The 19,724-nt window shown below is 42.6% G+C and overlaps 1 protein-coding gene across 1 annotated transcript in view; it reads left to right on the top strand.

The window, feature by feature from the left end:
* LOC118088317 (uncharacterized) overlaps positions 1-19,724 on the top strand; it is a 49,361-nt gene that overhangs the window by 4,968 nt on the left and 24,669 nt on the right. Inside the window, exons 10-36 of the mRNA XM_088673584.1 lie at positions 600-860; positions 2,409-2,441; positions 2,680-2,718; positions 2,968-3,006; positions 3,127-3,165; positions 3,297-3,335; positions 3,458-3,493; positions 4,206-4,250; positions 4,426-4,470; positions 5,301-5,375; positions 5,517-5,555; positions 6,062-6,100; positions 7,199-7,237; positions 7,473-7,508; positions 8,315-8,353; positions 8,760-8,795; positions 9,933-9,968; positions 10,210-10,248; positions 11,777-11,836; positions 12,700-12,738; positions 13,252-13,296; positions 14,716-14,748; positions 15,328-15,369; positions 15,508-15,549; positions 16,732-16,800; positions 17,433-17,468; positions 18,763-18,804. Coding sequence (XP_088529710.1) covers positions 600-860; positions 2,409-2,441; positions 2,680-2,718; positions 2,968-3,006; positions 3,127-3,165; positions 3,297-3,335; positions 3,458-3,493; positions 4,206-4,250; positions 4,426-4,470; positions 5,301-5,375; positions 5,517-5,555; positions 6,062-6,100; positions 7,199-7,237; positions 7,473-7,508; positions 8,315-8,353; positions 8,760-8,795; positions 9,933-9,968; positions 10,210-10,248; positions 11,777-11,836; positions 12,700-12,738; positions 13,252-13,296; positions 14,716-14,748; positions 15,328-15,369; positions 15,508-15,549; positions 16,732-16,800; positions 17,433-17,468; positions 18,763-18,804 — 1,362 coding nt within the window. The remainder of the gene's footprint in view (positions 1-599; positions 861-2,408; positions 2,442-2,679; positions 2,719-2,967; positions 3,007-3,126; positions 3,166-3,296; positions 3,336-3,457; positions 3,494-4,205; positions 4,251-4,425; positions 4,471-5,300; positions 5,376-5,516; positions 5,556-6,061; positions 6,101-7,198; positions 7,238-7,472; positions 7,509-8,314; positions 8,354-8,759; positions 8,796-9,932; positions 9,969-10,209; positions 10,249-11,776; positions 11,837-12,699; positions 12,739-13,251; positions 13,297-14,715; positions 14,749-15,327; positions 15,370-15,507; positions 15,550-16,731; positions 16,801-17,432; positions 17,469-18,762; positions 18,805-19,724) is intronic.

Raw genomic sequence — 19,724 nt, 5'->3', positions numbered from 1 at the left:
CTTAAAAACCAATTCAAACCAGCTCTGTAACACACTAAAGGCAGCATTTAAAACCAGCAGCGTAAAAATATTCATAAAAATTTGTGCAGAGCCAGGATAAATAATAATAATAATAATAATAATAATAATAATAATAATAATAATAATAAGAGTTTGGATTTGATATCCCGCTTTATCACTACCCGAAGGAGTCTCAAAGCGGCTAACAATCTCCTTTCCCCTCCTCCCCCACAACAGACACCCTGTGAGGTGGGTGGGGCTGAGAGACTTCAAAGAAGTGTGACTAGCCCAAGGTCACCCAGCAGCCGCATGTGGAGGAGCGGGGAAGCGAACCCGGTTCCCCAGATTAGGAGTCTACCGCTCTTAACCACTACACCACACTAGCTCTCACTGAAAGTTTTATATGGGTTTTATTGAATACAGAAAGGGGAGGGCCTGCCTGATTTCCTTTCGGAGACTGCTCCATAGGTGGGGTGTCGCCACTGAAAATGGCCCTTCTTCATGCTATTCCCTCCCCAAGATAACAGATTTCAGGTTGAAAAGTACAGGTGACGGCATTCTTTAATGTTGACCAGGTTCTTTGTGTGTATGTGCTTTAGCTGAGTGGATCCTCTACTTCAGTTGGTGGCAGTGGAGTCTCTGTGACATTTGGCGGCAGTGGATCTCCTGGCTCAGTTGGTGGCGGCAGATACCCTAACTCAGCTGGCGGCAGTGGATCCTCGACTTCAGTTGGCAACAGTGGGGTCTCTGTTACTTTTGGAGGCAGTGGATCTCCTGGTTCTGTTGCTGGCAGTGGATCCTCGAGTTCGGTTGTGGGCAGCGGATCCCATTCTAAAGCTGGAGGTAGCATCTGCGGCCAGGTAAGAATTGCCACAAATGCGTGACGGAGGAACTTGCCAAAACTGTGCCATATCTTTTAGTGTTAAAAGAGTGGTTTGTTTCATTGTCCCTAGTGTAAGCAGATGAAGAAAATTGAATAATACGAGTACTGGTTTAATTTGACATTGGTTTTTTTCCTGACAAACAGCTTTTTGTATCCATTCTGATTTATTGCATTGTGGGTGATGTTTCAAAATTAAAAATTCAGATTTCTATAATAATTTTTGCACCATAGAGTTATCATCAGTTGCCAGCAGTTTAGCTTTCTGCTGGTTCCTTTTGTAAACCACTTTCAGTTACAGGCAACTCTAAACTTAGGCTGGGGTTACATTCTGGATATTGTGCCTAAAGCCGAAATCACGCTTAGTCAAAACACATTGGGTTCAGTGGTGGGTGCAATTGCCAAAGTCTTTTTTTCCTGGGCACCCACCCCATTTCCATCTCCTTGAAAAAAAACATTTTATTCTTTTGGCAAGCACGTAAAGCGGAATGCGCACAAGTTAAATGTGCATAAGTTGCAAGGTATTTGTAAAAAACAAACAAAACAAAACAAAAAACCAAGTGGAATATACCTTCTATTAAATAAGCCCACTCACCTTTTCCGGTGGGCGACGTTGCGGCCAGGGATCTGGGACACTGCATTGATGAGATGTGGGAGTGGAGAGTTGACCTAGTGTGACCCCGCTGGCCAATCAGTGCCAGTAGGGTGTGTGGCCACATGAGATTTAACCTCCTCTCTTGCCCTTTCGCCGGATCTTCCAATCCCATCCACCCTCTTTTCATGCTTTGCTCTGATATGACCTTGCTATGGACAAAAGTTGGCTGCCATATTGTTGGTGCCAGATAGGAATTTTTTCCACTTGGCAAATTGGCACCAGCCATTTGGTTTTCGCCTACCTTGCGGCAATCATCACAACTTTGTGAGGTAGGCATTGGGTAAGCCTTCGTTTGGATAGAGGGGAGACTCCTCCTGCCCCTCCTCATTAAGGGTATCCTGTTAAAGGAATCCATTCTGTCCAATGCCCATACATGGGCTAGGGCCATGCCACAACCCAACGGAGACCCTTTGGGGTGGCTCTGTATGATGAAAGTCATAAGGCTCTCCCTATTGGTGGTTTACCCTTAGATGGACTCTCTGCAAATGGGCAGCAGTCAAGATATAGTCTGGCTTTACCCAATGCATAAGCCAAACCACTCACATCTGTAACCAATAAAGTTGTGGCCTATTTGAACCCATAAACCAAAATACTCGTGTCTGTGTGTTTATTTAGGGAACGGGGCCTTGGCACGCTAATAAATACTGGTTGAAGAACCCATAGCAAATGTAATTTATCTGTGCAGACCGTATTTGTCTGTCTATTAAGTCTTTGTCAGCTTGACAATTAATGCCTAGTTAGTAGTTTAATTAATTGACACAATCTCTTCTTGACCAATGGAATTGAAGAACGATATAAATGTCCACCAGAAGTAAAAGTATGTTTTGTTTTTGAAGAGGGTGATTAATATTAATGTTCCTAATTTTCTCTTAGGGCTATACAACTGATGGCAATCCTTGCAAACCGGTAAGATTCCTCTGCTCTGAATTCTTTGAAAGCCTGTGTCCAGCATGGATCTTAATTTCAGGAAATCTTTTGCCCTGACTCGGCAGCTATAATTTTGTATTGGGATTTCTTCCACATTAATGTACTTGGGACCCCCACAGTGGGGGAAGCCAGCACCCCATCCTACTGTACCGAAAGTAGTGTAGATGCAGGTCCACACTTACAAAATTAATGTTTTTATTAATTATTTCTCCCACAGGGTGGATCAACATCTCAGCAAAGTTCTGGAAGTATCCAGGTAAAGGATTCCTACTGAAAATATTCCTTCATGTGGCATTTTTAATGGTTCTAATTTATCGTAAATTTCTATATTATTCTTTGTTGTTTGCCTCCTCGTTGCAGTGATATAGCATAACGTGGCTATATACAGGATACAGCCCTCGTTTACTCCCCTTAACAAATGTTTCATATTTTTGTTGGTGTTCAAGGTGCCAATCTTTTTTAATATTCTGACAATATACAGTATTTTAAATTATTTGCTTTTCAGGGTGGATCATCATCCCAGCAAACTTATGGAAGTTCCCAGGTAAAGCGGCTCTTCATTTCCCTACGTTTTAACCCATTTTGCTAAAAAAATGAATACCGCATCATTTGCCATTTCCCTGTTTCCAAGAAAACACTGGTTTTTGTATTGTTTCCATTGTAGGGTGGATCATCATCTCAGCAATCTTATGGAAGTAGCCAGGTAGAACAGTTTTGAACCTTCCTATATTACTATGGACTAAGTATTATTATTAAAAACACTGCATCATTTGGAATTTGAAAAGGTCCCAGTTTGTGAGAGAATACCTTTTTTGTTCCTTCTTTCCCTTGTAGGGTGGATCATCATCCCAACAAACTTACGGGAGTAGCCAGGTAGAGCTTCTTTTAAAATAATAATAATAATAATAATAATAATAATAATAATAATAATGCACCGTTTGAAAAGGTCCCCTTTCACAAGTAAAGACTGCTTTTGCTCCTTCTTTCCCTTGTAGGGCGGCTCATCGTCCCAGCAAACTGGAAGCAAACAGGTAAATTGCATATTGTATATTCCCCATTAGCATGATGGTCTAGCACACATTTGGGTCACCTGTGGGCCTTTAAGTTGGACTGCAAGTCTAAATTGGACTACAATGCTGATTATAGGCTGTGCTGTTTGGGGCAGATGGGAGATGGAGCCCAATGGGCACAGCTTCCCCGTCCCTAACATGAAGAGCATAGGTCCCAATTCTACATAGCTGCTGCTCCCTGTACAAAAGCCGATAACGATGCTCGAGTGCCCATTCGTATGGTTTATGCCTGACCAGACCATTATGGGTCCATGTAACAGTTTCCAACACTCCACCTCCTGCAAGGACTCTCACGGAGGTCACAACTGGTGGTTTCAATTAAGTGTGCAACTGTTGCCCATTTTGTATTTGGAGAGTACCCACTTATTTTCAACTGGATAATCATTTCGCTTCTCTTTTAGCAGTACTGGGGAAAGAACCTTTGGACCATGGGCTTTATTTGGCCCACCAGGTCTCTTCAAATGGCGCCTGAGGCCATTTTTAGCCAAATTCCTCCCCCTGCCAATCACGTGATGTCATTTCCTTCTCCCACCCTCATTTTCTTCCACTTTGGGCCCTTGGTCCAGAGGTTCCCCAGCCCTAATTATATTCTTTCATAGACTGAATTTACCTTGATTTATGAAATATTGAAAGGAAGTAACTTGGTTTTTTTCTCCCTTCCAACTTTCCACAGGGTGGTTCATATTCTCAAGGAAGCAACAATAATCCTTGTGGACTGGTATGTCCCATTCTCCTTGTTTGTTAACTTAGTTTAAGATATTTGGCTATAAAGTGCCAACTTCCCTGCTGGCTTTTGAAGTTGGATCTTTAACTGATAGCATATTATGCATTACTTTAAGCAAAAGTTTAAATAAACCAGAGTGCCTTAAAATGTATTATTATTTTCCTTCCAGGATGGTTATACCGGTAAAATAACCAGCAGTAGCAACTGTCAACAGGTAAAAATTCTATGTTTTCTATGGTCTTACACTAACAGGTGAAAACGTGGAGCAAGGTGTCTGTGGATGGGAGTGTGCTATAGCTACACCAAATGTCCACAGTTAAGCATTTCCGGTCTGAAAAGCAGGGAGTTTCTGCAGAGCCCAAATGTTCACACCCACCTGTTCACTGCTCTCTAAAGCCCCATTTCCAGAGTTACTCAGTCCCTTTTTCCTTAATATGGGACCTCTTCCTAACTATGTGACCCTAGGCAATCCCTGGCAGCTTTTGAAGACTTTTCTTTTCTAAGCAAACAAAACATTTCTATACCACCATTCAACAAAGCAGAAAGACAGGTGAGGCTCTTCCTCTCTGTATATATATATATATTGCTAATAGAATGCATAAATAGGCAAACACAATTGCCCTTGTTCCACATAATTCACTTCCACTGAAAGCTTATCCAATACAGTCATACCTTGGTTTTCAAACAGCTTAGTTCTCGAACGTTTTGGCTCCCAAACGCAGCAAACCCAGAAGTGACTGTTCCGGTTTGTGAACTATTTTTGGAAGCCGGACGTCCGATGGGGCTTCCACAGCTTCCGATGGGCTGCAGGAGCTTCCTGCAGCCAATCAGAAGCCGTGCTTTGGTTTCCGAATGTTTTGGAAGTCGAATGGACTTCCGGAATGGATTCCATTCGACTTCCAAGGTATGACTGTACTGCCACCTGCTGCCACCTAGGAGTTTGCGCTTTCAGAAGCACCCATGTGTCACTTAGTGGGTCTAAGCAGGAATAGTTGCTAATGTAATATTTTGAATACTTCGAAGTAATGCGTGTTTTCTCCATAGCCCGGACAAAGTGGATCATTTGGTGGTGGCAGCGGCAGCAGCAGCGGCGGCAGCAGCAGCAGCCAATATGGACAGGTAAAAGCTTTTGATGTGTAATAAAACTGATGGATTTCCTAAAAAAAATCATTCCATTTCTGCTTCTACATATAGAAAATAACTTTCAAAGTGGCAACCAAATCTGTTTTGCAATTATTATTATTATTATTATTTGTATAGGTTGGTTCATATGGCAGCAGCAACAGCCAATATGGACAGGTAAAAATAGCTTTTTTTCATTTATAGCTTATATAATATGTGCAAGATCTGTTCTAGTCATAGTATACAAGCAAGACTTTTAAGCTCTCTGCCCAGCTTTCCAGGCTCTGGGATGCTCTCATGGGACTGTCGAAGTTTCCCTAAGATCTCACGAGAGCATCCCAAAGCCTGATAAGTAAGGAAGAGAGATTAAAAGTTCTTTCTGTGCCAGGAAAGTGCAAAAAGAGTTTTTAAGCTCCTTACCTTCCATGCATTTAATCTGTGTGGTTTCAGCCAGCTGGCCTTCAACCATGCAAGGTTGAAATCACACAAGTTAAATGCGTGTGAGACATGATTGTACTGTATGCCAGATGCGAGGAATCTTTTCCATCCTGAGGACCGCAGTCACTTCTGGGCAGCCTACCGAGGGCCACATGCCAGCATGCAGAGATATAAAAAAATAAAATAGAAAGCAGATACGGTATGTTAAAGTAATCCTTTTGTAGTAATAAATGTTTTCTCTGCAGAGTGGATCATACGGTGGCGGCAGCAACCAATTTGGACAGGTAAAACCACTTTTAATATACAGTTTATAGTTTATATATGTGCTAGTAATAGTATATTCTAGGTGTAGGGGACGTTTTTCAGCCTGAGGGCCACATTCTCATCTGGCAGCATTCTGAGGGCCACATGCCAGCACATCGAGATATGGGAAGTAAAAGTAAAAATGAAATAGAAATAATAAATAAATAAATAATTTAGTATTCATACCCAGCCCATCCTGTTGGGTTTTCCCAGCCACTCTGGGCAGCTTCCAGTACATATAAAAACATAATAAAACATCAAACATTAAAACCTTCCTGATACAGGGCTGCCTTCAGATGTCTTTTAAAAATAGGATAGCTGCTTCTTTCCTTGACATCTGATGGGAGGGTGTTCCACAGGGCGGGCACCACTACCGAGAAGGCCCTCTGCCTGGTTCCCTGTAACTTTGCTTCTCGCAGTGAGGGAACCGCCAGAAGGCCCTCAGAGCTGGACCTCAGTGTCCGGGCTGAACGATGGGGGTGGAGACGCTCCTTCAGGTATATAGGACGGAGGCCGTTTAGGGCTTTAAAGGTCAGCACCAACACTTTGAATTGTGCTCGGAAACGTACTAGGAGCCAATGTAGGTCTTTCAGGACCGGTGTTATATGGTCTCAGCGGCCACTCCCAGTCACCAGTCTAGCTGCCACATTCTGGATTAGTTGTAGCCCCATGTAGAGCGCATTGCAGTAATCCAAGTGGGAGATAATTAGAGCATGCACCATGCATCTGCGAGGCAGTCTGTGGGCAAGTGGGGTCTCAGTTGACGTACCAGATGGAGCTGGTAGACAGCTGCCCTGGACACAGACTTGACCTGCTCCTCCATGGACTTCTGTGTTCCCAATGTGCCTGCTCGCCCAGGGACCTGGTTCTTGCAGAACTTGCAGAACTCTCTTCTGTCCTCTTCCCGGGGGGGGGGGGCTGGCAACCTCCCCCCCCCGGCAGCAGTAGCAACAAGTCCTCAGAGCGGGGGAGACGGTAGTCCCCAAGGAGTTACTGCAGGGCTGCAGGTCCTGGTCCAGAAAGTAGCTTTGTGCAGATATATTAAATTAATCCTTCTGTAACAAATGTTTTCTCTGCAGAGTGGATCGTACGGTGGTGGCAGCAACCAAATTGGACAGGTAAAAACACTTTTAATAGACAGTTTATATATAATATATATGCTAATAATAGACAGTATACTCTAGGTGTGGGGAAACTTTTTCAGCCCGGGGGCCACATTCTCATCTGGGAAGCCTTCTGAGGGCCACACGCCAGCCCACAGACATTTAGGAAATAAAATTAGAAATAATATATAAAGTATCTTTGTGCAGATATCTTAAAGTAATCCTTCTGTAACAATTTTTTTCTGTGCAGAGTGGCTCATATGGCAGCGGCAACAAATTTGGACAGGTAAACAGACTTCTAATAAACAGCATACCCTAGTCGTGGGGGACCTTTTTCAGTCTTGAGGGCCACATTCCCTTCTGGGCAGCCTTCTGAGGGCCACATGCCAAATGTCATGGATTTGTTGAACACAGAGGAATAGTGGGAGGAACTAGCTGGGGAACCCCCAAGGGAAGAAGACTAAGAGCCTGGGGATTGGTGGTGGGTTGACAAAGAGTGGTCAGAGGGAGAAGACTGGGAAGAGGAGGTGTCAGAAGATGAGGAGGCAACAGGATTTAGTGAGCAGGAAGAGGCTGTGGTAGAGGGAAGTTCAGAAGTAGGAGAGGAAGCAGGAGAGGAGGAAGGCCAAGAGGCAGAGATGAGTCTGGCTGGTGAAGAGGCATCGGTGTCTCCCTCTCCTGCTGCGACGAGCTCTCGTCCCCCAGTACCAGAAGAGGCATGAAAAGGGCAGAGGAGAGGTTGGCTTCAAGTAGGCATAGTCTCAGATTGCTTGGGGAAAGCCTTGGAGGGGATGGGACTTAGGTGGCTGTGGAGAGGCAGGGACCTTCAGTCTTGGCAGCTGATTATTCATGTAGTAAGACCACTGGGAATGAGCTGCTCTGCTCATTAGGCCTGACACTCAACCGAGTCTGTGGACGTTGTGTTTAGCTAATAAAGAGTTAACGCCATCTTTGAATTGTGTGATACTGACCGGCAGGCTCTTGTAAAGCCAGCAGACAGAGATATAGGAAATCAAATATGAAATAATATAGAAAATAGTTTGGTGTGGATATATTAAAGTAATCCTTCTTTAATAAATGTTTTCTCTACAGAGTGGATCATACGGTGGTGGCAGCAACCAATTTGGACAGGTAAAAACACTTTTAATAGACAGTTTATAAAGTGCAGTGGTACCTCGAACAGTCCTGTTAACGAACGATGTTCTGGCTAGTGAACTTTGCCCTGGAAGACAAACGGAAGCCGACCGGTGGGAGGGCACTGGCGGTGGGAGGCCTCATTAGGGAAAGCATGCCTCTGTTTAAGAACGCTCTTCCAGAATGGGTTAAGTTTGTAAACGGAGGTACCACCACTGTATATAATATATATGCTAGTAATAGACAGTATATTCTAGGTGTGGGGAAACTTTTTCACCTGGGAAGCCTGAGGGCCACCCGCCAACACACATACACAGAGGAAATAAAATTAGAAATAATATAGAAAGTATCTTTGTGCACATATCTTAAAGTAATCCTTCTGTAACAATTTTTTTCTGTGCAGAGTGGCTCATATGGCAGCGGCAACAAATTTGGACAGGTAAAAAGACTTCTAATAGACAGCATACCCTAGTTGTGGGGAACCTTTTTCAATATTGAGGGCCACATTCCCTTCTGGGCAGCCTTCTGAGGGCCATAAGCCAAATGTCATGGACTTGTTGGACACAGATCAATGGTGGAAGGAACTAGCTGGGGAACCTCCAAGGGAAAGAAGACAAAGAGCCTTTAATATGCAGGTTAAAGAGTATATAAAGGTAAAGGGACCCCTGACCATTAGGTCCAGTCGTGACCGACTCTGGGGTTGCGCACTCATCTCGCATTATTGGCCGAGGGAGCCGGCGTATAGCTTCCAGGTCATGTGGCCAGCATGACAAAGCCGCTTCTGGCAAACCAGAGCAGCACATGGAAACGCCGTTTACCTTCCCGCTGTAGCGGTTCCTATTTATCTACTTGCATTTTGACGTGCTTTCAAACTGCTAGGTTGGCAGGAGCTGGACCAAGCAACGGGAGCTCACCCCGTCGCAGGGATTCGAACCGCCGACCTTCTGATCAGCAAGCCCTAGGCTCAGTGGTTTAACCACAGCGCCACCTGGGTCCCTAAAGAGTATATATGTGCTAGTAATGGACAGTATATGCCAGGTGTGGGGAATCTTTTTCATCCTGAGGGCAAAAAAAGGGGGGATTATTTAAAATGTTCTGTCTATGCTAACATCCGTCTTCTCCACTTTCTGTTAAACAATATTTCTTTTAAGTCAAGGTGTCAGAATCATTCATTTCTTTTCCCCAGGAAAAGTCCAAGATTGTTATTATTGAATAAATGCCAACCATATTATTTCTTTTGACTTTACCTCCCTTGATTCCCACTACCATTACTCCATATCAAGTAAATTCTTCGTCCATGTCCAATTAAAAATCTCTCCACTGCGATCACATATTGGGCTAATATTACATATTTTTATCTTATTATATATCCTTTAGTTCATGCCCAGTTCCGTATGTTCAAATTCCACTCCCTGTTGTATTTCCATTTCCTGTCGTGTTTATGATGGTATCCTGATCTCCTCCTCTAGCACCTTCTTTTTATTTTTATTTTTCCAGCCTTAGAAACAATATATAGAAAGTAGGCTTGTGCATATATATTAAAGTAATCCTTCTATAATAAATGTTTTTTCTGCAGAGTGGCTCATATGGCAGCAGCAACCAATTTGGACAGGTAAAATCACTTGTAATATACCGTTTATAGAGTAAATAATATACATGCTAGTAATAAACAGTATACACTAGGTGGTGGTGGTGGGGCTTTTTCAGCCTGAGGGCCGCATTTCCTTCTGAGCAGTCTTCTGAGGGCCACATGCCAGCACACACAGACATAGAAAATAAAATAAGAGTAAGATAGGAAGTAACTGTGCAGATGTATTCAAGTAACCCTCTTGCAATAAATGTTTTCTGTACAGGGTGGGTCATACGGTGGCGGCAGCAACCAATTTGGACAGGTAATTTAGAACTGCCTGTCTATCTATCATCTCTCTCTCTCTCTCTCTCTCTATCTCTCTCTCTCTCTATCTCTATCTCTATCTCCATAAGATTTTTATTTTTTAAGCCTGCTTCTGAATATAGAAAGTAGGTTAGATTGTGTACACAGCATATATGTGGGGTGCTGTGTCACCCCATAGAAGACATCCATTCACTTTGAATGCTGATTGGAGGACAGGACTCTGTGTCTGCCTGTGGTCTTTCATTGTATGTGACTGTATTTTATATCTGTCTATACCAGGCACCCCCAAACTTCGGCCCTCCAGATGTTTTGGACTACAATTCCCATCTTCCCCGACCACTGGTCCTGTTAGCTTTGGATCATGGGAGTTGTAGGCCAAAACATCTGGAGGGCCGCAGTTTGGGGATGCCTGGTCTACACACACACACACACACACACACACACACACACACACACATGGTTATAGTTCACATCAAACTCTACTTCTTAGGATGCGTACCCACCATACATGTAAAGCACCCCCCGCCTCAACAATTCTGGGAGTTTCACAGACTTGCCATTCCCAGCTCCCTTAACAAACTACATTTCCAAGGATTGTGGTGATGAGGGTGAATGTGTGGTGTGTACAGACTCATAGGCTGTAGGTTTTAAAGGTGGGGTAGACAGAGAAACAAAGCCCTGGCAGGTTGTGCAAAAGCTCAGAACTGTGCCCATGCCCTCCTCCTCTGCCCTATTCTCATCTGCTTGTTTTAATTTACTGATTTCCAGTTACAATTCAGCAGATTACATAGCTCTGCAAGGGCAGAAATACAGTGGTGGATTGGCATAGTTTCTTCTCTGGTTTGCGGCTGGGGGCGGGGGCGGGACATGTCAAGGAACAAGGAAAGGCTGAGGATTATTGGAATCCATGACTATAAGTTCCATTCAAGGATGGTGACCAGACCCAAGTTATTTAGAGCAAACTATAACCCACCTTAAGCATGAGAAAAGTCCACCACACAAATCTATGGGGTGTAGCCAACTAAAGTAGGCCCGGTGAAATCAATGGACCTAAATGAATCCTAATCCATTAATGCCAATGGTTCTAATCTGGGTGGTATCCAACCATGGTCATTCTCAATCTCTTCAGTTGCCTTGAGGCTCAATTCCTAGAACTCCTGAGCTTTTGTGTTCTGGACTGGAGCACATGAAACGCAGACTGAGTGCTTTCTCCTGATCTGTTCTTGGCATGCACCCTTTCTCCTCTGCCATTATGGCAGCTCTGACCTAACATCAGTGAGGTTAGGGCTATGATGAAGATAACCATGGTGCTAGGCAGGGGACCTGGGGTGAGATCTTCCTCTCCAAGTTCAGATCTTTCTTTCTCTCTGTCCTCAGAGAGGGAGATCCACTCTATCCTAGTGCCTCTTCCAGAGACCATATTATTGTAGGGCTAGTGCACATGTATTAAATCAAGCTGGTATCTCAGCATAAAAATCTGTTTTTTAAAAATATATAACAACAATAATAAACTGTATCCTCTGCAGGGTGGATCATACGGCAGTAGCAGCAGCAGCAGCAGCGGCAGTAGTACCCAATATGGAAAGGTAAAAACACTTTAAAAATACACATGATATAGGGCTTGGTCACTCAATCAATCTAATGTTTTGTCAACCATCCATTACAGAGAGACCAAAATATGAAGTAATAACAAAGTACAGCCTCTGTAGAACCAGTTAATAAATATTAAAACTGACAAGTTAGGAAATAACAAACATAGCAGGTCTAAGAGATATTACAACCATCAGATATATTTCCCCCTGGTCGGTAATAAATTTATTGAACACCTCAAGAAAGATACTCAAAAGGGTCTCTAAAGATCAAATGTTTTTTTCTTTCTTTAGCCCTTTGTATATATATTCCTTGACACTTGAGATGTCTATTTTCAGAGCCCACCTTATTTAAGTTGTTTTACACACTGTTTTTAATACAGTCATACCTCGGTTTACGTCCGCTGCGGTTTGAGCACTTTCAGTTTGAGTACTCTGCGGACGCGGAAGTGTTTACTTCTGGTTTCCGCGGCATGCGCAGAAGCGATCTGTGCGGTGCACGCATGCACAGAAGCGCTCTATCGGCACTTCGTGCACTATCGGCGCTCGATTTAATTACTTTTCAGGGAGCGAATGGCTCCCCAGAACCAATTGACTACTTAAACCGAGGTACCACCATACTGTGTTTTCATATTGTTGTTTTTTTAATTGTTGTAAACATCCTTGGGGCCTTAGGGTGAAGGGTGGATAATTAATAATACCAATAACACTTGATAATGCACAGAGTATACACAGAGATCCAGAAAATAAAATGCAAATAAGTATCTCTGCTTATTTCTGCTCCCGAATAGAGGAAGTAGCTTTGTGCAGATATGTTAAGGTAATCCTTTTTTAATATAAGAATTTTTTTTTATGTTCAGGGTGGATCATTTGGTGGTGGCAGCAGTCAGTATGGACAGGTAACACATTGTTTTAATATTATAGTATATGTGCAGATTATTCCATGGTATCGTCCACAGAGAGATGGGCAGAGCAAGCCTATACTTAGGCTGGGTGCTGAAACTAGCGATGCACTTTTGCCATGCCAAGGAAACAGCTGCCATATTCAAAGTATGCTCAGCTTTTCCCCTGAAGGGCAGGAAAAATAAACACAAGTAGAAGATGCAAAGAAGTCATAAAAACCAACAGATGCCCACAGTCTTCCAGGAAATACTGCCAGTGCCCCATCAGTTCAGGAACTCGGCTGGTGATGACAATCTAAATGCACCCAAACATGGAGGGACACACATCAAACACACAACATGCAAGACATGTGACAGTGCCCCCCCTCCATCTCCCCTAGTGACAGAGCCGGCAACAAACCTCTGGTGTTCCTTGGTGTGCAGCCTTCAGTTCCAGGCTCCTTAACCCATGATATTTATGCAGTTTTTCTCATGGTAAATAATTGGGTTCCTTATTTTATTTTTTGGCAGGGATCACAGACTGGTGGACGTTACAGCAATGTCATTTGCGATCAGGTAAGTGTAGCCTTTCTGTGTTGCACTTTGCACTTGGCATGTGAAGTGCCGATTATCCCCAGGTGATAACATTTCACTTGTTTCTGAAATGAAATCCTAAAGGGGTACTCTCGCAGTCCGTCCGTCCCCCCAAGTGTTTTTTTTAAGCATAGTCATCTTGCTCAATTACCTTTTCTACTTTCCTGAACTCAACTCGTTAAAAAAAAATCATGAGCATGAATACGGATATTCTTTTGTCTGAAATCTTCTACTTCACATTCTTCAACAGTCTTTTTGATATTACAGTATAAGGTGATACAACTGAAACTAGAATTGATTACATTTGCACAAAATGATTATACAAGATGAAATGAGTGCTTTTTTCCTGATTGATTCATGGACTAAATGAAAGGCAGGATAAAATAAGACATTTGACTGGGAAAGCCATTTTCACAACTCTTTGTGTTTCTAATATCTGTACTTCAACTTTTAAAGCCTACATGAAATCTGATATAAAAATGGCTGTCTTCTGCTTTCTCTCACATTTTAACGAACAGCATCCCCTAGTGGCACATTTTAGATTGACAAACATTGCTAGGTCTAAAGAAAATTTTAAAAATTCCTTCCAGTAGCACCTTAGAGACCAACTAAGTTTGTCATTGGTATGAGCTTTCGTGTGCATGCACACTTCTTCAGATACACTGAAACAGAAGTCACCAGATCCCCACATATAGTGAGAGGGTGGGGAGGGGCCGGACTCTTTATGGCTGCATTTGGTCTTACAGGAAGAATTTACGACTATTGACTATCGGTCCCTCAGGAAAAGCAAGGGGTGAGATGGTTAAAGATAGCTTTATCATGTATAATGAGATAAGAATCCAATGTCTTTATTTAGACCAGGTTTCTCCATCGTTGTAAGTTTGGTGATAAATTGCAGTTCAGCAACTTCTCTTTCCAGTCTATTTCTGAAATTCTTTTGTAATAAGACAGCTACTTTGAGATCTTGTATAGAATGTCCTGGGAGATTGAAAGAGAAAGAGAAATGCTTTTCCTGTGGGACCAATCGTAAATAGTGGTAAATTCTTCCTGTAAGACCAAATGCAGCCATAAAGAGTCTGGCCCCTCCCCACCCTCTCACTATATGTGGGGATCTGGTGACTTCTGTTTCAGTGTATCTGAAGAAGTGTGCATGCACACGAAAGCTCATACCAATGACAAACTTAGTTGGTCTCTAAGGTGCTACTGGAGAACTACAGTTCCTTGAAGTTCCCTGGAGGAGGGGATGCTAAACCATTTCAGTTAGTACTATTGATGCATTCCTAGTGTTTTTGCATTGCTTTGGGCGAGAGGGGACGGGGACCTTATATTTAGATATCACAAATTAGTCTCTTGGTTCTGTTTTTCAAAATATATAACAATTTACTATTTCCCCCTCTGCAGGGTGATGCCTCTACTTATGGAGGAAAAGCTGTGGTAAATACTTTTTATTTGTAATATTTTAAAATATCAGTTTAGGCCTTGCCTAAGTTGATAGGGGGCCACACATTATCCTTTGAATCGGAAGAATATGACTCTCAGATTTGAACCCTATAATCATCGCTCATGCTCAGGAACCTAAGACTTGACTAACAAATATTTTAACATAGGCAACTGTTACAGCCTGTTTCAAAATGCAGCCGGTGAGGAAATTGATAATTCAGATCTTGATATGGCTGCACTACTAAACGGAACCTAATACCTGAAATTTTCTATAGCCTTCCAGGTATAGTGCGCTGAGAGAAAGCTGGCTGGCTTTCCTTATTATATCACAAGGCTGCTGCACAATTGCTCACAATTACACAGTTGTGGTGCTAGCGATTTCCATTGATCTATTGCATTTGGACCATTGCACATTTAATAATGCCTCAGGGGGGCGGGGATTGTTAGGGACCTGGCTGGAGGGCTGAGTTCAGCTTGCACTTTCATGGGTCACAAATCGAGTGGGCATTGTTTCAATTTTTTTTATAAAAAGCTTCCTGTTTTGATTTCATTCCATGCCACTTATCTCGACAGAGCTCAGCAAACTGCAGAGGCAAAAGGGACATAGCAGCTCAAGTAAGTACTCTTTGTTCCCCCCCCCCACTTGTTGGATTTGCTCCAAATATGCTTCAAAATAGCATATTTGTGCAAACAAAGGCACAGAGGGATTCATTCGGCATCTGCTAACTTGGGTTTATGGTTTTCCCCTTACAGGATGAATTCAAAGCTTTCATCAGAAAGATTCAGGAAAAAAGAGTAAGCACCAGCCATTACCATAATCTCAGTTTTAACTCTTAAAAGAGTCAGCAGGATTGGATTTTATTGGCAGCACCGGCTCATGTGCTCTTAAAATTGTACAGTATAAATATATGTAGCTGTATCAACAGGATGCAGGATTCTTTGCCAGCTTTGAGTTCAAGAGGATAAATGCTTTCAAAACCTGTTTCAGGAAGTAAATAACTGCACACAGGTTCATGTACATTAGCAGAGAGTTTTAGTCATACATTCTTGACCCTTCATGTTGGGTCATGGTGTGATTGTGGTATTTGTAAACTCTGCCTGGTTCCAGCTACCCATGGTATTATCTGTGGTGTTGTGTACCTAGGCACTTTTCCTAATGTGACATTATAATGATTTTTATTTGACTTGTATATTTGTCACCTCTGTATGGTCCAAGCCTTCATCCAAGAAGTTCATGTTTTCCTGCAAGAGATTTAGTAATGGCCTCAGACCAAGGCAGTTTTAACTGGTCCTTGCTAGTTTGACCAAATGATAATAAAGCACAACTTTCAGCCAAATAGAAAAGAAAGAAAGAACAGTTATTCCATAATTTTATATTACATCTCTCTCTCTCTCTCTCTCTCTCTCTCTCTCTCTCTCTCTCTCTCTCTCTCGTCTTGGATATTGTATGTTTCATTTTTTAATACGCAAATGTACACATTTGTACGAGATGCTCTTCCTGAGGACGTGTGCTCTGTAAGCAGAAAGACCTCACTAATAGATGGCGCCAACTTTATTATGGAGCCTGAACAGTCTTGGGTGAATTAGCCAGTTTGTGTGGCAAAATATATCAGTCTTTTGAGCTAGGTTAAGTTGAGAAAGAGAAATGCTATGAGCTTCTTAACTGCAGAGATTTGAACCCAGCTCTTTCACATCTAGTGGAGGGAAGTCAACCTTCCCACTGCTGTTGATCCTCCCTTATAATGCACTGCGGACAAGAGTGTCGAGTGTGTTTCAAGGTGTATGCTAGGTTTATAGAGAGTAATGCAGAGGCCCTGCAGGCCTACCTGAAACAATATTTTGTAAAATGCAGGTGTTCCTCAGTGGACAAGGCGGTGTGGAAAGGTTCCCTGAACATAGGAATGTTGAAGAGCACTGCTCTCAGCTATAAGCATCAATGTTACCTAAAACTAATATTTCCTTTCCTTCCTTCCCCAGGCCCTTCCTGTAATCAGAAAGGCACGGAGTGTGCAAAGTGCTCTCACCAGAAAGACTCGAAGTGAAAAAGTAAGCGCTACTTGCATATGTCATAGAATTGTAGAGTTGTAAGGGACCACAAGGGTCCTCTAGTCCAACCCCCTGCAATGCAGGAATCTTTTGCCCAACATGGGACTCGAACCAACGACCCTGAGAATGGAAGGGAAAGCTGTGGCATGTTTCCAACCAGGTGATATGTGTTGGCTTTCCTTTGCACTGTCCTTCAAATCCTTTTTGTTTGTTGTTTTAACGTTCAGCTCAGGGAGATTGTAGTGGTTGCTCTAGAAAGTCCCATCCCATTCAATCTTCTGTGCCAATCTAAATATATATATATAAAATAGATGGAAGATAGGCCCCAGTACCGATTTCTTTCTATACTCCTCCCACCCAGCCTGAATTACTGGAATAAAATGTTACGTTGAGAGCAGAACTCCTAATCGGCTTTGTCCTCCAACACTCATTCAGGGATGGGGAAGATCCAAGAAGAGATTACTCAAAAATTGATCCCTTGTTATACCTCTGCAGCTCTTCCTGAGCTTCAGGTGGCCCACATCATATTTTGCAAAGTAGCTAACAAAACCCTTAGTATGGTACGCAGTAGTTTGCTTGATGTTCGTTCAAATAAAAGCAAGACATTAAAACTTTCCTTTGTCTCTCTGCAGATTCGTGCTCTGATCAGAGCAGCTCGGAGTGAAAAAGTAAGGGCTGCCAGACCCCATTTTCTTCATTTTGACTCTTGAGCACCTGTTGTGTTTTGCTAGTGCCAAAATTAACTGTCTGTACTATAGAGGTGTTAACATAAAGTGCAGGAAATAGCTTTAACTTAGAAGCTAACACAACGCTTGCGCCTAGCAAGAGGCAGGAAGAAGCAAGACTCTCTCGCCGCAGAGTGGTGGAGCGTTATTAACAATTTACAAATCAAGAAGGAACGGGTTGACCTGTACCTGCGGTATTTTGGAACATGTGGCTGGTCTAACTAATGCTTTTCTCTGAACTTACCTTTTTACATGATGTAACCTTTCTCTGATAACACTCAGATTTCTCTTGTGTTTTCATGCTGCCACCCGCAAAAGACATATATAGGTTTATGTTTCAATTTTTGTGTTATATGTGTGTTACTGTACTCAGTTGAATAATCTCAATAAACAAATTACAAATAAATTAAAAGAAGAAGTGTTGTTTGGGCTGCATGAAGAGAGCTAAATGCAGCCCTATGGTGTAGTTAATGGAAGAAAGGATTTGGGCCTTATTTCAGACAAACAAAGCCTTATTGACACAGCACTGCCTGCTTAAAACCTACATACATACTATTGTCCACTGAGCTGCTGTTTGCAGCAGAGTGGAGGGGAGCTTTCCCCCCAAACCAGACAACTCTTAATGGCAAAGAAAAAGCACATGTGTCTAAATAAGCACATCAAATAAACCAGAAGATGAACTTCTAGGATTATTTATACTTACTTTATACAATGTGTCTCTATGGTATATATCAGGATAGGGAACCCCTTTCCTTCAATGGTCCAGATTCAATTATTGCCAACCCTTCATGCTCCACCTTTCACAGGTGGGTGGAACCACCTGTCAATCACCCAGCATCATATGTCATCAGGTGCAAAGCAGCGCTGAATGCAAGCCATGTTTGCAAAGGAACAATCTGGAGCCTGCTCTTGCCAATGAACAATTTGGGCCCAAGACTCCTGATTGTTCCTTTGCAAACATGGCTTGTGTTCAGCGCCGTTGAAATTTGGCATCAGATGCAAGGTACATTGTCAATTCTCGAATGAATACAATGTCTACTGAAAGCAGCACAACTTGCTTTTTCATTTCTTTTGTAACTTTGGTGCTGCCTTTCCACTGATTGGGCTCTCAAACTTCTGTAGCTTTGAAAATCCAGTGAACAGGCAGATTTTCCTCTTTTGCATCGTTTCGTTTATTTAAGCTGTTGCTCAGGCAAGCAAATAACTCTGCTTTCTGAAATTTCTGGCTTTGTTACAGAATGAAACCTCTAATCCACCAAGTATCAATACCTATGGCCAGGTAAGGACACCCACTCCCATCAAGTCTTTATGGAAGCATACTAGCTATGACTAGAAATTAGTCCATTGTACATCGCTTTTGCCAGCCCAGTCTGTGTGGTGTGGCAGTACATGCTAAGAGCTCACTAAGAGACAAATGAAGATACAATTGGACACATTTGTGTTGCAGCTAAGAAATCAGCCATGCACACTTCCTCCCCTGAGCAAATTCCTTCATCTCACCTTAAACACCATTGGCAAATAAGTTGGGAACTATACTAACTGCTGCTCAGGCAAACTAGAACCTGCTTCAGTGGAATTAATACCCAGGGCTTGGAGCTGAGTAAATCATGTTATAGAGAAGGACCTGTTACCAAAACCAGCATCCTCTCAGACTGCAATATGAGGAGTTTTCAAGGACTTGCAAACAACTGGTGCACTTTTTAAAGACACTTTTTTTTTCAGTGGACGGCAGGAACCACCCACCCACCCACCATGTTGTATCCTGCTTTTGAAATTCCTCTTCATTTCAAAAGTGCAACAATGGTATGCTCCTGTCCAAGAAACAGAATTCCCCTCGGAGAGTAAAAATGGTTCACAGATCTAGGGAATGAAAGGAAGAAGCACGAACCAGGCAGCTAAAGATCAAAATGGCAATGCTCAGCAGTTCACCTGAGACAGACTTGCTCCTCTTTCTCATCCTTTGGACAGCGAATACCTATGAAAACAGATATGTCGTACCCCTGAGCAATTTTGTGTCCCAGAGGAAGTAGAAGCAGCCCCAATGTTGTTGCATTGTAGTATTTTATGTAGGATGCTTTGAGGGTACTTCTCAATCAACAGGTGGGATAAAAATTAATTAAATAAATAATCTGGATGACCTCTTTAGTCTCTGGGTCCTGGCTACAGTGGTCCTTTCAATTATTTTCCCCAGGTATTACT

The sequence above is a fragment of the Zootoca vivipara genome, chromosome 7 (assembly GCF_965207765.1).
Source record: "Zootoca vivipara chromosome 7, rZooViv2.hap1.1, whole genome shotgun sequence".
Classification (NCBI taxonomy): domain Eukaryota; kingdom Metazoa; phylum Chordata; class Lepidosauria; order Squamata; family Lacertidae; genus Zootoca; species Zootoca vivipara.
The sequence above is the reverse complement of the archived record's forward strand: the minus strand, read 5'-3'. Positions and strand labels throughout refer to the sequence as shown.